General features: G+C 30.6%; 1 protein-coding gene across 4 annotated transcripts in view; it reads left to right on the forward strand.

Moving 5' to 3' along the window:
- LOC130901939 (mucin-2-like) overlaps positions 1-14,724 on the forward strand; it is a 91,297-nt gene extending 76,573 nt beyond the window's left edge. For 3 of the 4 annotated variants that reach the window (XM_057813647.1, XM_057813648.1, XM_057813650.1), the window contains exons 10-16: positions 4,320-4,418; positions 4,810-5,613; positions 5,992-6,072; positions 6,374-6,685; positions 7,232-7,535; positions 10,566-10,984; positions 13,439-14,724. In XM_057813647.1, coding sequence (XP_057669630.1) covers positions 4,320-4,418; positions 4,810-5,613; positions 5,992-6,072; positions 6,374-6,685; positions 7,232-7,535; positions 10,566-10,984; positions 13,439-13,531 — 2,112 coding nt within the window. In that variant the 3' untranslated portion in view covers positions 13,532-14,724. Of the gene's footprint in view, positions 1-4,319; positions 4,419-4,809; positions 5,614-5,991; positions 6,073-6,373; positions 6,686-7,231; positions 7,536-8,993; positions 9,182-10,565; positions 10,985-13,438 lie in introns of those variants that run through there. The other variant, XM_057813649.1, reaches the window with a different exon arrangement.
- The last annotated feature ends 1,843 nt before the right edge of the window (positions 14,725-16,567 follow it).

The raw sequence follows: 16,567 nt of genomic DNA on the forward strand, positions 1-16,567 counted from the left end.
ATATTATGATTCTGTATTCCAGTACCGAGTTACATATACAATTTGAATCAAATTCACTGACAGATGCCTCAAAAATTCATTTTCAACTTATATGTATTGTTTGTTGTCTACCTACTTACATCAATCAATAAATTTAGAATTACGGAACTGTTTCTGTACGTTCCTTTCTAAAATTTCACTCCAATTCCTAACAGTGTGAATGTTTTCGGTTATTTTATTCCCATATTTCTTTTTAGAAGAATTATTCGCTTCGATTTGCTTGCGAACATTATCGTAAAAATGCCAATTTAATAAATATAAACATAAACTACAATTTATTTTTATCAAAATGGATTTTTAAAGAACCCTCTCAATACTTGGTATATTTTTGTTTATATTACTTATACATCTTTGTTTTCAATGGAAAAAATACTAATTTTAACTATTTTCACCAGTACCTTAAGGTGCTAAATATTCAGGACTTGTTAAAAAGTAGAAATACCGGCAAGACTTCAGGAAGGGAATCAAAATCCAATAAGGCAAGAATTGACAATTCTGTTTAGACTAACTGTAGTAGTGATTAATACTAATAACTAAGTGTACATATGATGTATAGATACCTACTTGTTATCACACCGATCCACTTTTCCTAAAAATGTTTATAATAATTATATTTCGTCGGTATTTGATGCTTAATTTTTTTATGTGTCTATCCGATTCATTTTCAAAAATTCTCTAGTATCGTGTGTTCCTACTCCAGTTTCTTTTTATGCAGCCTGTAATTTCTCCTCAGCACCCCTTTCGGCCTATCGGCAACAGTTCCTTCAGATTTGTAATTTGGTCATTTGTATTCGAAACATGATAATGGCAACCTTTTTTTGCTTATTTTACTTATTTTTGTTGACTGCATCTTTTCGATATATAGAGAGAAAGTCACACTATTTCATTCCAAATCAACATAGTATAGGCTAAAGGAAAAGCAAGTACGTGATGTAAAAAAATACATTGTTGTTACAAATATAGGAAATGTAATACTTTTATTTTGATATATAACAATGATTGTCTTTAACAATCTGTACATATATTCCACGTGTGAGGCTTGTTCATTCAAATTAACCTATTTTTTAAATGAAAATGCAATGCTTATTAGTTCTTCACGAATATTCTCTTTAACTCTACAATGACTTGTATCAATATTCTGATGTTTTCAAAGATCCAGGTTCCAAACAAGTGATCTTGGCTATAGTAGCGGCGAAAATATATTTTCTTTCTGCATCGTTTTAAAATTGGAAAAAATGTATGTATCGGATTCTTATTCAAAATAGATTTTTGAAATACCATCATTATTTAAAATAAATCGAAAAAATATAAAGATTCTGAAGTTATTTTGTATTCGGATTTATCAGCTTATTTTGAGTTAAAAAATCTGTTTTATTTGGAGCCTGTTAAGTAAAGAAAATTTAGTCTCGTATACTTTTTATAGCTAGCTACAAAAAATACGTTCGATAAGGTGCGCGCCGTTTCATCTTATATAAACCGGAAGAACAAACTTAACACATGACTAAATGGCAGTACTTAAGACCTGCGCAGGGCAGTACGCGCATCGAACCTTTTGTAACTTGCAGTTCATGGAAAGTTCATGTTAAAAAACTCATAAGGCACGAGCGCTAAACCTCTTGTAACGTTAAATATCGGATCTCGAATAAAAGCGCTGCAAAAGTGAAAGTAGTTTTACCAGTCGGAAAACCCTCGCAAGAAGTGATCGAAAGATCCAGAAAATTCATATGAAAAACCCCACAAGGTACGAGCGTGAAAATGTTTCCTAGATTTTTGAGATCAGAACGAAGAACTGTGTAATAGTGCAAAAAGTTTTGCACTGCGAAAACATTTAAAGAATATTGACGTATATTTGAAATGAAAATCTAAGATCTATGGGGAAAATTGGATATGCTTGGGTACACATTTGCATATTGCATCTAAAAAGTTAAAAATGAAATGTTCTTGTTGGACTGGGAACAGCGAGCGCCTCGAGGTTCTTGAGCCGGAAATCATTACTTAATCGAAAAGTACACCTACTCTCAGAAATTTATAAAAAAATTGATCAAAATACGTTGATAATGGGCACAATAAATGAATTAAAAAAAAACCTGAAAATCGTTTTTTGCGTCGTTTTCGTTGGCTTTTATAGGTGGAAATTGAGTAAGCGCTTTATTTAAAAGGTTCAAAATTTAAATTACAAAAAGTTTTAGGCACGTACCATAGAAGGATTTTCGCACATTGTTTCATCCGGGAAAACCGGCTGGAATTTTCATATCGGACCTGATCTTTAGAACTGCCGATTGGTCATGTACTAAGTTTGTTCTTCCGGTTTACAAGCTGAAGCGACCTTTTTTTTGTAGTTAGTTCTGCGTCTATTATTTAAATTGATTTGTTTGGAACCCAGACATTGACCTTCACTAACTTTCTACTTCAAACTAATGCAGCGTATTGGAAAGAATTGAAATACTGGAAAATATTAACAATTACAATTTTCAATATATTCAATATCAATAAGTCAAGTAAGCGTACAAGTTTTAAATCTGTATTAACGCTTATTAAATGAAGCGATTCAGTAGGATGTTAGTAATTCACAGTCCACACGACAATCATTTGGTCACTCTATCAAAATTATATTTTTAAATAGATAATTTGCATCGCCGCTAAACAAATGGTCTGACTATTCATATATTTTTTTTATTTCAATATATACAGGGTGATATTTTAGTGTAACAACTAGGTTATTATGATTTATTGTCTAGTTTCTGAAATAATCGACTCAAATCTGTGTATAGGGTGAGCTGAGAAGTAAATATGCATATACTACATTATTTACACCTAAATTCATTAGCTTAGAGAACTTTATGAACAATTCCATAATATCACAGATATCCTTAAAGCAATATTCAATAGAGCATGGAACGAACAAGTACCGATTAACCGAGTATAATGTCGATCAAAAGTTAAGGCGGACTTTTGAAAAGTCTGATAAGAAGAATAGAACTACAGTTAGAAGTATCTCAGTGCGAAAAGAGGAGAGAGAAATAAGCAAATAAGCCCACATCTTCGCAGTAAGTTGTAAAGAAAATTATGAACAGAAACATCGAAGTGTATCAAAGATTTATAGATCTAGAAATAGGTTTTGAAGAAGTACAAACAAAAATAGTCATAGAAGAGTTACTCAACAAAAATATGCTACAACATCGAAGTGTATCAAGGATTTATAGATCTAGAAATAGGTTTTGAAGAAGTACAAACAAAAATAGTCATCAAAAATATGCTACAAAATTTCATTCAAGCTATAATTAGACTCTATTCGAGTCTTGTCTTCTGAGACAAGGAGGTTTTCCCACTAGAAATATTTTTTAGCGGGTGGAAGTTCATTGGTGAGAAAATTTTGGATAAAATAGGTAGGTCAAATTAAAAGGTTTTGGTTTACTTTCCATCTCTGAAGACGATTATTTGGTTATCAAAACGCGCGTCAGATAGTGTAATTGTGAGTGTTGCTGTAGTAGTAGTGTAAATAGTGTGTTCAGTTTGAATATCACCAACGATTTCAAAAATTCCAACTTATAAATTATATAACGTATAATATAAGAAAGAGGCTAAATGTTAAACCGGTACTAAAACGAATTGTAACCACGGAACTGAAATGGTACAGCAACCCAAGAAGGATGGAGAATGAGAACAAATGAAAGTTTAGAAGAAAAAGCTCCGAGGATGATTACTAACCACATGAGATCGCTATAAAATGAAAATTCTTGCAAAGGGTCAACGAGACAAATTAAGAATTGAATGCCGTAGACCTTAAGGGTAAAAGGCTTATAGATTATGAATAAATATATATTATAAAATATATATAAAATTTTTTGTTCTTTTTTTAGTGAATAACAAACGCGATATTGAGAACGATAATTAACTTGCTAACTCAAGATAAACTTGACCGTTAATAATAAATTAGATCAAAAATTGATAGACAATCATTCTCGTTAATTATCTTTCTGTATATGGGCTTGATAATTATTGATTGTTGCTATATTAAAAATTCACCCCGTATGTTTGTCCATGATTAATTCAATATTTTGAAAAGATAGCGTTAGTAACGTTTAAAATGGTGAATAGTTTTAACAATATAGATTAAATATATTAGTCAAAAAAACTTGAAAAAAAGCATTCCCATTCTAATGTTAATTATGATAACATAGGAGACGATATAATTTCCTAAAAAGTATATCAACCGACTAAAAATATAAATTTTTCATCATATTTAAGATTTTGAGGTAATTCAAGTCGAATTTTTATAGGTTGATACAACCACACCATTTTCTCAAGACAGTACAACAGAAACTTTCAATCCTGCGACAATTCCAACAGCTGTTAAAACACCTACAATACAACAACAGGTATTTATTTCAATTATTGAATAAAAATTTGCTTTTCTATCTATGCTAGGTCATATGAATGGATCTAAAGATAATATTTTCCACTATTGTCAAGGACTATAATGGAAACGAAATTTGATCAAAGTTGAAAAGATTTTTTATCTATCAGTAAGCTTGAGACCGATTTCTTGTAAGGAGAGCGTTATTTTATTCTATTAATCATTTCCTTAATGGAATAATGAGAGTATACTAGCTCAGATAATTTTCTCTTTCAAGGAAAGTCTTATATTTCACACTGATAGAGATGAAGGAATCACAGACAAAAATTACATAAATTGAATTATATTCTTCTCCTAATTTAAATTTGTATTTTTTGTTTCCAATGAACATTTATTGAAACTTTTAATTACAGGTCGATACTACTACTATCGATAGTACAATACTTTCCAATCAGGTTCTTGATTTCACAAGTCCCTCAAAAGTTAATGAAATATCAGGAATACAGAAAATGAGTAGTACTAACACACCAACAACTACAGCTGCTTCAATGACAAGCACGCAACGACAAAGGATATTCACGAGTACTCAACCTTCGCTTATACCTACGTTCCTCACAACACTTTTCCCGAATTTATTCAGAAGTGAAACAATCAAAGTTCCAGAATTAACGACGAAAAAACCGGGTATTATACGAATATCTGCCCCTCCTTCTGTAACAGAAACTGCATCATTCACGGCTAGTACAACCACTACCAGACCCCCAGCAACTATCAAAGTAAAAAGCAATACAATTCCACCAGTCACCACAATAGTTACAACCACGACGACGGAGAAAACAACTACCACAATGGAACCTACTACGACTACCAGGCCCACGACAACTACAATCCCTACTACAACTACTGAAGCTACTACAACTACAACTACTGAAGCTTCTACAACTACTACCACTGAAGCCACTACAACTACTAGAATCACTACCCCTGTTACTACTACAGCAAGATCGACCATAACAACTGGGAAAGTGCAAACTAGCGCAGGCTTCACTACTGCAAGATCAATTGATGTTACTAGTTTTAATACTGTCGAATTAACTACTAAGTCGTTACAGCTGAAAGAATTAACTCCACAACAGAAAGAAAACTTGAAGGCAATCGCGCAATTGGAAAAGCAACAAGCGGAATTATTGAATCAGTTGTCATTTTTAACACGTCTGGTGAGTTTATATCTATAAAATTCAACTTGGTAATCATTGTTTGTTTATTAGGATACGCTCATATGAATGTTTTGTAGTTTGAAGAATATTTTTGACCCATTGGTTTGTCAGCGCGAAATACAAATTATTTTTTGGAATAGGTTTTTCCTTTATTCACATATCTTTTCTGATCCTAATTCAGATTTTCTCAATAAAAAGGAGGACCCTCATTTCAAAGTGTATCATTGTACTAAAAAGCATGCACTTCGAAAACATGGATGTATGTTATAAATTTAAATTCTACCAATCTCAATATACTGTTTAATTGAAAGAGGAATCAAAAAAAAAAATTTCAAATTTTATCTGTGAACGTAGTAACGAGTTTAATTTTTCATACAGATACCAAATCGAACTGCGAAGTCAGCAACAACAGGAAACACGAATTCCAAGACTAGCTCCGGTGGTAGTTTAGCTGAAAGGGTAGGTTACGACTTAATTAAGGTTTGTTTGATTATGTTCGGTCTTATAAATATTGATATGAAGTAAAGAAAATTTTTTAATTGTATTACAACCAGTGTCTTAAAAAAGTTTGACATGTGTTTCGCAATAAAACTATTTTTAAAGCATGGGTCAAGGTTGTCAAAATAAGTATATGAATATTTTTGAAGAAGATCGAATACCGATATTTAAAAGAACATACATTTGGTACTATTCAAGGCTACTTGAGAAATACTTGTTTAATTTAATTGGTGGAGTATTTACATATCTTTCTCCTTTATAGATCGTCGCTTTAGCTGTTGAAAGAGATAGAGCTAAGACTACCATTCCAGATACAACTATTATATCCACAACTACTCCTACTATTATTGTAGAGACTTCTAGAGCACCCAAATCTATCCAAGATCAAATAGCAGCTCTAGAAACAACTAAGCCATCTAAGAAAGCAACAACTTTAGAAGAGGTTTTGAAAGGATATAACTTGAATTCCATTACGCCACCAGCCTCGACGTCCTTTGGAAAATCTAATGATGCTATACTAGCTTCCCTTTTGAAAGAACAAGGCATCGTTCCTTCGACTCCAAAAGTTTTAGCCGTGAGTATCTTGTAACTATTGTAACATTGATTATGTAATAAATGAATAAATGGGGACGCAGGTCCGTATCTTACTGATCAATCGATCTAACTTAATCTAACCAATTATAATTAGGCTTGATATTTTCAATTTATTCAAACTGTGTGGTAAGAGTCGATAAGGAATATCTTATAGTATAAATTTCAGAGTATCTGGTCGAGTAGTATAAGTAATTGAAAATTTCTTTCGGAAACTCATATAATTTTTGAATTTTGTTGTACACTGACTTGAAATGAATTGTTTGGAGAATAAATGTGGACCATCTTTTTAATTTAAAGAAAAATTTGACTCTTTGTATTTTAACTCCAAAACTAGATTATTCAAAAAGGGATAATGAGCTTGTATATATCTGTGAAACTAGCAACTCATTTTTAATGAAGAAAATACTACCTCTCATTACCTACTTTTCATGAGGACATATATTATTACCGATTGTTTATAAAATTTTATATTATGTTCTTTTCAATTAATATTTTCAATTTGTCGTGACTTTGAGATGATTTTCAGGGAATTTTCGATGAAACCACCATAAGACCAAGAGTAAGACCAAAAATTACTACGACTCCTGCACCTGGTCCTATCATACGCGGTCTCAACTGGCTCTTGAATGCTTTAGCTCCTCCACCTTCACCCGCACCTGTTAACAAGAGACCTACTCCTAAACCGGTAAAGCCAAAAAAACCACCAGTAGAAGAAGAGTTATTAGTAAATTCTCCCACACATATGACACCTGTTAGTACAGCCGCTCCATCTAAACTGGCCAATTCTCTTTCCCAGGATGAAATTAAGCAACTAATAAAACAACTGGAAGGTAAAAAAGTATTTTTTATCTATGAATAGTTAAAAAAAAATAAACAAATTTGAACAATATATGCTTTGTATTTTTTTTGGATAATGAATTGTTGTGGATGGAATTTGAGAAATGGAAATTTGATTTGAATATTCCTGTTTTTGGTGTTTCTGATAGAAAGCGGTTGAATTGGATTGTGTTTCTTTATTGTGCAATATCTATAATTGGACATAGGCGTTCCCTCTTTTCTATCTAGGACGTATACTTCACTGGGGGGCTTAATTTATTTATCTATTTATGAGTTGACCTGTTCCAGTTTTATTTTCACATAGTACATAATAACGCTAAAATTGAATTTATTCCATACTTATGGACTGCATTGAATGAAGAACACTTTAATTCTAGCAACTGGTAAATATAATATAGGGTAGGACCGAGTGACAACCGTTTAGGTTAAAGCGATGTAATAGTGCCTTTTGAAGTGTTCCTTGTGGTTAATAAATATTTTCAGACTTTATATGAAATGCATCAAGTGATCAAATTTTGAAAAATTCTGTATATATTACATCAACCTGATTACCGTTATATAAATGAGCTGTTATATATTGCGTTAAGCAAATTAAATTGGAAATTATAGATGATGTACATGATTTCGCGTGATGGAAAGCAACATCACTAGATGTTTACCAGATTTTAATGAAAGAACAAATAAATAACAGACGCAGTTTTGTAGAATAAATGCCAGTAATCCTTCATTGGTTTAATTTTTTGTGATTAGTCAAACCTCAGACTTGTCACAATTAGGAGTAGATAAGGAACTATATCCCCACTGTAAATAATTAGCAAAAGCATTTACATTGTCATCTGGTTGGTGAAGATGAGGTTCGCTTTTATAGAAAATGCTATTAGATATGGTAGTAGTCTTCCTATTTGTATTTAGATAAGACTAAAATTACTTAGGATTGCTGTCGCTCTATATTTTTCATATAGTTGTAATAACAACAACGTATATCTTTTAGTTTTGGCTTGCAGATTATTAAATCCAATGTTGTCATTATTATTGATAGTAATATTAATTTTTTACACAGTCGATGTTCCGATTTTATGTTGTAAATAATGTCGTTGTTAAGCCACAAATGGTATTTTTTTAAGGATATGGGGATTGTTTTGGCAACGGAAGCAAATATTGTATCCTGAACTTATTGTAAAAATATTCCATATCATACACCGTTGGTTTGCTGTCATTAATTTGAGCAAATTCAAAAAGGGGTCTAAAAGAACAATAACTTTAAACTTTTTTTAAATCCTAAATAGAGAGTTAATAATATATTTTTGTCTATCAATGTGAATAGTTATTCTCTATTTTTCTTAATTTGAGATTCACCGCTGCTATTGTATTTGTTCTAATCAAAATTTGTATTTTACTAACAAAGAATTCCTTCCCATTCTCTCATTTATTTCTTTTTTTTTTCTTTTCAGACTTAATCGTTTAAAAGAAGCCCGTATCCTTTGTCACTTTCCTTTCCCTTACTCATTCCTATGAATTCCATCTCATAACAATTACAAATTCAATGTTTTTCTTATTACTAATTATTCTTCTCATTCACATTTTTCCATCATGTTTTAAAACACCTCTAATTTTCTCTTAAGTACTAAATAATTCCATGCTTTTATTGTTATGTTTTATATACCGCATAATGTTTCTTTTTTCTCTGTTTTTATTGAATAAGTCCGAGAAGTCAGTTGTGATATGTGATATATTATTATGGACGATTCGGTATTTAATTTTTGGATAAAAAGTTTTTTTTAAGCAGAATATAAAATTTAATTCATGACCAATATTTTCGAGACATTATTTGTCTTTAGATTTACTGAATTTTCTCTTAGACATTATTTTTACTCAAGAAATTGAGTAAAGTTGAAAATTTTGGAAGGATACCACCAATATTAAATAAAATGGACTTCATAGATGAAATGATGTGGAGAATCTTATTGATACAACTATTTATAACAATAATGTGATTTTTATACAAAATTTTATTCCATTCATGCATTTGTTTGAATTTGAACTGATTACATGATGTCATTAGTAATCTAATGACTTGTCAGAATAAATTGATTATTTCCATATTATCGTTATTACCTTTCTCGAAGCCAAACTCAAGATACGCAGAACCATTGTTTAGGTAAGAAGAGATTGTTGTCTTGAAAGAGAGTTCTTCATTTAACAGAAAAATTTTGATTTGGAAACAATAAAAGAAACAGTCAAGTAATTAGCTTTAGAAAATTCATATCTTGTTGTGAATCTATTATAATTTAGTTAAATATATCATAGTAATTCGCTATTTCTTATATATCAGATTTCATTCTATTTCTTTAACAATAGATATTTGATCATTACTCCCATTTCCTTTTGCTTCATCAGATTCATATTTCTCCTTCGACTAATTTTCTCCCTTTCCTCTGTAAACGTGCAAGTAAGTGTACAGTCTAGCCATATAATTTAACCCCACCGCTTTTTGTGTATATACACCAATTTTATTGGTTTCCTAACATTTATAAAAATTGGTTGCGTTTAACAAAATTGTTTTCCAAGTTCTGGTAATGTTTGTTACAATATGCTAATTGTGATTTACGAATAGTGAAACAAAAAAATTACACCTAGTTTGAATTGATACTATCAAATCAATTAGGTTCAAATTATTTTTTTTATTTTTGATTATTGCAGAAATTAGAGATGATTCCTTGTATTTATCAAAAATGATTGCGCTTATTTGCATACATATAGAAATTGTATTCATTATATTATATTCTCGTGAAAAAAAATTTGATTCTCAAATTTTTTTTTTTTAATTACATATTTTGTGTTTCATTGATTAGAAAATTACCTTATTCCATATGAATCTCATCTCATTTCACTCTACATGAATTTGAGTTTTATGAATATGAATGATTCGGCATGTACTGAAAAATTTTGCAATAACAAAAATAATTGAAGTTTACATCTCAATACTCTTATTACAGAATTAAATTGTTTTTAAAATTTTCAAGGAATACAGAAGAATCCATCTACAGGAACACTGGATCTTTCGCAAATCAAGAGCATCCAAAATTTGCTAAATGTGGATGGAGGGGTTGTTATCAGTACCAACGGAGAACATGGAACAACTTCAAGGCGAACAACAACTTTGCCAACAACTATTTTAAGCGAGGCGACCCAACGGCAATCTAAAAAACTACCTACACCAACAACTGAAAATCCAATTTTTGCGTTTACAAACGAAGTTGATGATTCAGAATCTATTGAAAGTACTACTCGAATTATGAGAGCTCCAATTGGATTCAATCCTGTACCAGGGATAGACGACAATAATCCTGATGTTCCAAATACTTTAGTGAGGAGTAATTTAATTACAGCGGCTGTTAACGTCACCAAAGCCATTTCAAACTTTTTGGGCACAGCTTTACAGGTAAGCTTGATTATCAAGCAAAATATATTATTGTCTATTTTCATTAATATTGAATTATGGAAAAAGTCTATAAAAGCGTTTAATGTCTTCCTTTACACATACGCTTCATAATTTTCTTTCGGAAGATTTCAATCATCTAGACTTTGGTCTTATATTTCTGCTTTGCTGAATTAATCAAATTCTGTGCTTTAGAGACTCATTCTGTTCACACATAAATATCTGCAAGCCTCTTTTATACAAGAGTTGCCTGTTGTTTTACCGGAAATTTTAACTGAAATATTTCTTTGTAATTATTATTATTGGCTTTATTTGTTTCGACATTTCCCATCAAAAAATGGTTATTCATGTTATAAGTTTGGGAAGTATTTTGTACGGTACGAGATTGATGTTTATGGACGAGGCGACGAAGGAGCCGAGTCAAGAATATCTAATCGAGTTCCGTAATAATTACTTCACAGACGTATATCGTAATATGTTTTTATATACTGTTTTCGGTTTTAAATAAAAAGCACAATATGGAATTTTACTGAGAAATAGAGATTATTCTCGTATTGCCCAAAAAAATAAAAATTAACAGAAGTCACAAAGGTAACATTGTTAACAGAGGTAGACATATAGAATTTTTGGAAATATAAAAAATATTTTCCAAGAGAATGGCTGATAATTCAAATAAAATTGCTGAGAAAAGTGCGAAAGTGGTATGGCAAATTGTTGTATTCTAAAAATGTGCTTAATGAAAATGATACCGTAAAGTGCCATTTTCCAGACCCAAATTAGTATTGTAAAGTCGACTTACGTATAATATTTTTTTTTAAACAGGCATTGTTGTACCATAAACTTTATATTATTCAGTTAACATTTTTATAACAAAAACACTTTATTAACTAATTTTAAAAATTTTTTAACAATAGTTAATTTTTGGTTTACAAATATAAACATTATTTTTGAATAGTTATATCATACGTACAATTATTAGCACGGTATTTTAAAATTATTCGTTGACGTGACATTTTTTGAATTTCTTACATTATAATGAGTTTCTGAGACAATTTCTGTGTTTGAGTTACCTGCTTTTTGAATTTTGTTAGCTTTATACCCTACGGATTTTTTCTTCATAAACACTGTTAATTTAAAATATTTGCTTATGTCGATATTTCTTCTGGTACGTAGCATGGCCTTCAGCATCGAATATAAACTCCGCAACGAAGAAGATTTCAGCGTTTCTGATTTTTCTGACAAATACGCCAATAACACATCCTCACAATGATTATTAGCTTCTTTTCCAGGCACCTCTTATCAAAAATTTGGTATGTTTGTTCATATCGTGTCCGGGACTTTGACGGTAATAAATCAAACGTGGCTGCCTTAACAAATTCATCTGGTATAATTTCATCTTCCATTAATTCACAATCAAATGCATCATTTTATAATAAATGTCACTTTTTCAACAAAACGTCAAAATATGTCAAGTTATTTTATAGTTTTAAATAATATAAAACTCGGTTACTATAGAAACTATTTGACCAATATCTTAGACTAACTATTATTATTTTTTTCGTTAAAGATAGGCCGGAAAGTGAATAAAAATGAGTCCTAAAATTAAAGTATTATAAAACATAATTACATGTAACCTATTTTTTATTTTCAATACCTACTTGACAATAAAAAATTTGTGAACTAGCGTTTTGGTGGTTCAGAAACTAATTATTCTCGAATGTTATAAATTCTATCATGTTTTTACAATTTATACGCATTATAACATTTTTGGCCAAATTCTAAACATCGTTGATTCTACTAAGCTGGATAAAAATAGAAAAAAATGAGTAATGTTTACATCGGTTGACATACGAATACTAGTATTGCTGTAATTATAAAATATGAAAAATATACATTTACTTTTCGACACTAAATTTTGTTTGGACCCAGGGACTACATGTTTATGTGAACGCATTGCAACCCTGGTTCAACGGGCCACACAGTCATTTAGAATGAGATACATTATGACAGTCCTCATGGACCAACAAGTCATTGATGTTCCATTGGGAACGTTATGGCGCTTAACATGTTAAAAATGTGCAAAAAATTGACAAAAAAACGTGAGATATTGACTAAATATGGACTTAAATAAAGACAAAACGAAATTTGACTGTAAATACAAAAGATTATCGGTAGATAATCGATAAGGTTATTAATAAAACAATATCAGTAATTGTGGAACCCTTAAATTATATATTTATGTGATAGAAACAGATTAAGAACAGATATTAAATCAACATTCCAAGTATCGTATGTTCTCATACCACTTATTTGTTATAAAATGAGATTTTTTAATCAAAAACAAGTTTTTCTAATTTATGTTTAGCGTTTTTTCCAATTTAAATATGTTGCACTGTGAAATAAACTTGCACTTGATAATAACATTCCCATGTTCCTAATTTATAGACTGTTTCTCAGGGGGCGGCATCATCTTTCCAAACGATATTCGGTGTGTCATCAGCCGGAACAAGAGTACTGAGTAGTGCAGCAGCAGGATCATCAGCTGGATGAAATAGAAGCGGGAAATTTAGGGCGAAATAAATTTATTTATTCATGTACGGAACCCCATTTCGTATCAACTTTTTATCATAATGATCCGGTTTGATAAAGCAAATCTCCAAGAATATAGTACAGCTCAATTTAAACATACCAGGGAAATGAAAAGCTGGATATGAGACTTTTCAAGGACTAAATATGTTATAATTTGTGTAAACAGCTGGAGGTTCCATTTTTTGGGAGATCTTCAATAATTTTTTTCTTGACACAAATCATCTCGTGCATTTACATTTTCAAATATTCACTTCAAGCACATGTTTCTTCTCTAGTTCTCCATATAGCTTCATCTAATTATTTTTTGTATGATATACTTTGAATTACTCTGCTCTGATTTCCATTAAATTACTCACGCATTATTTCCTTTTCTATCTTTCATGTTTTAATTATAATCATGATATGATAGATTTAATCCTCTTGACTCCTTGTGAATATTTCGTCACAAGTATTTTTGATTTTTTCATAATCTTTTAATACAAATTCTTCATCTTGTGTTAACACTACTTGCTTCATTTATATAATTTATCAATTGGGGTTTTTGATTTTTTTTTCTTCTCATCTGTACCTCTTGGTATTTAATCAAAACGATTTGTGTTATAATCCTACAACGAATCAAGAACTTTGTGACTCATTTCATTCTCTTTTCATAGTATTTTCAATTTTGTTAATTCGCCTCTCTTGTCGATAAAAACTGAATGTTCCAGTGAATAAAAATTTCATACACTATTATTAATAATTATTAATATTCTAAAAAGTTTTGCAAAAGTTTTCATGTTTATTAAGTACCTAAGAAGTTTGACATGTGATAATGATAAAAAGTTTATACGGTTTCGACGTTCCTTTTGGTAGTAGGTATTTAAATTAATTCAGGTGCCACTTGTATAATAAGCTTTGGACTTTGGATACATAATTTGTAGGATTGTTCGAATTATTTAATTTCCAATGTAAATATTATAATGAGTGAAACTCTAGAAACACACATTGTAGAAAACATTGTCAGTAATAGACACCAAGTTTCAGGGTATGACATTTATAATACAGATTTTCTCTTTCAACCAGTCGATGTGAAATACTCAATGTTTATAATAAATCAAAATAGATCTAATACAAAATACAATGTATATAAAATGTTAATTATATATTTTACCATACTTTTTGCTGTTTTATTTCTTTATATTTACTTGGGAAAAAACAATCATTGGATAATATAAATTTTGGTACGCATAGAACACGTGCATCCTTCTAACAAAGAGTGGTCTGATTGAAATCAAATAGGTAAAACAGATAAAATTATGTATAAATCATTCTGGAAGCAAGAAAACATGATAGTGAAACTTGAAAACATGATAAGACATGATATAGATATTTATGAATAATCATAGAAAAAGGAATATATGTGAAGGTTTTAGATACTCACCTATGAACACAATGGTCATTGGCTTAAACTTCAACAAAAGACGCCAAAAATACTTATTACAGATTTGAGAGCTCTCAGATAATTGAAAAATTTATAGATTAGATAATACTATATTGAGGAGATACCCTACTTCGATTTCTGAGGTCTATTGTCTCCCCTATAAGAGCTCCTCTCGTAGATAATGAACTTGGACATCGCTCTTGTCCTGTACTTTGAGCAACAAATAAATACTTTGAGAAAATATAGTTTCTATTGCCGTAATAAGTCAGGAAAGAAGTAGAAGCAAATTTAAATTTGAAAAGAACGCAAGTGAAATTTCGTTTTTAATAGTTGAGAAATGATCATTCAGGAGAGAAATATTATTACTTATTTGCAGTTGATATTGATGATCTCCGAATCTTTTATCCATATTCTGATGCTCTTTGCAATTACAATCTCTCTTTAAGATACTTTGAGAAACTTGTTTCCCAATTTCTGTTGAGAAAATCATTATTTGATTAACACATATATGCGATGAATGATTTCAGAATACTTGAACAAACTGCAGATATTAATTAGTTGTCATCGATAACTTGGAAAAAAGCAACAATAACATTAAGATCTGAATGAACAGCATTTTCACCTCTTTACAAAAGCAGGCTCATGGATCTGCCTGCATACATATTTGGCATCAACCATTTCGCAAATAACACGTCTTAGGAAATAATCTTATGATGCTAGTACAATGGTTTCTTTCTCTTATTTTTGTTTCAATTCTTTAAAAAATGTGTAACATTAGGATCTATTTTGTGTAAAAAATATTCAAATTTCGCGATGTGCATAAAATCCTATTTTGTCAGTAATGGGTCTGAAAACGATGTCGGGTTAATATTTTTAAATGATTGGCACGCCACGCCGTATTTTTACTCCGCCCTCATTTCTTCTTGCAACGCTTATTTACGTCACCAGCGCCGATCGAGTTTTGTCCGCTAAGCTACAGCAGAATTCACACCACGTTGTTTTGTTTTGTCATCCTGTTACGTGATGTATTAGATGTATTTTTTGTCAGGATGTCGATGAATTTAATTTTTAAGTAACATACTCACGATACAGGGTAGCTTGGCGTATTATTGTAACAATAATGTAGTAGTTCCAAGGTATTACTTGTGATTTGCTTTTTTTATTTTTTTGCCTGAATATGGTTAACGAGAGAAAAAAGGCACCCCCGGTTTTTCATAAATAATAATTTTCAAAATTTACGTTTAACATGGAGCAAACTTGACCTCTAGACTATTTTTTCAAGTAAAAAAGGAAATTAGTCTGATTTATATGACGAAATCTGCGAAATGAGGTACGGACATATTCTTGTTTCTATAAAAATAAATAAATTTTTTATGTGTGTTGGTTGACACTTTTTATTAGCAATCAGGCATATATATAAAATAACTCCAACAAAATCGAACTTGCTACGATTCTTATATATTTGTTATTTCATTATTAAGAGGTTCCGTGCACATAAATTCTGAAATTTTTGTCTCTAGAATATGTCATTCTATCGATCTGTCTATTCATCTGGTCCATGCCGCGGATTTTAACAG

Source organism: Diorhabda carinulata, chromosome X (genome assembly GCF_026250575.1).
Source record: "Diorhabda carinulata isolate Delta chromosome X, icDioCari1.1, whole genome shotgun sequence".
In the NCBI taxonomy this organism is placed as follows: domain Eukaryota; kingdom Metazoa; phylum Arthropoda; class Insecta; order Coleoptera; family Chrysomelidae; genus Diorhabda; species Diorhabda carinulata.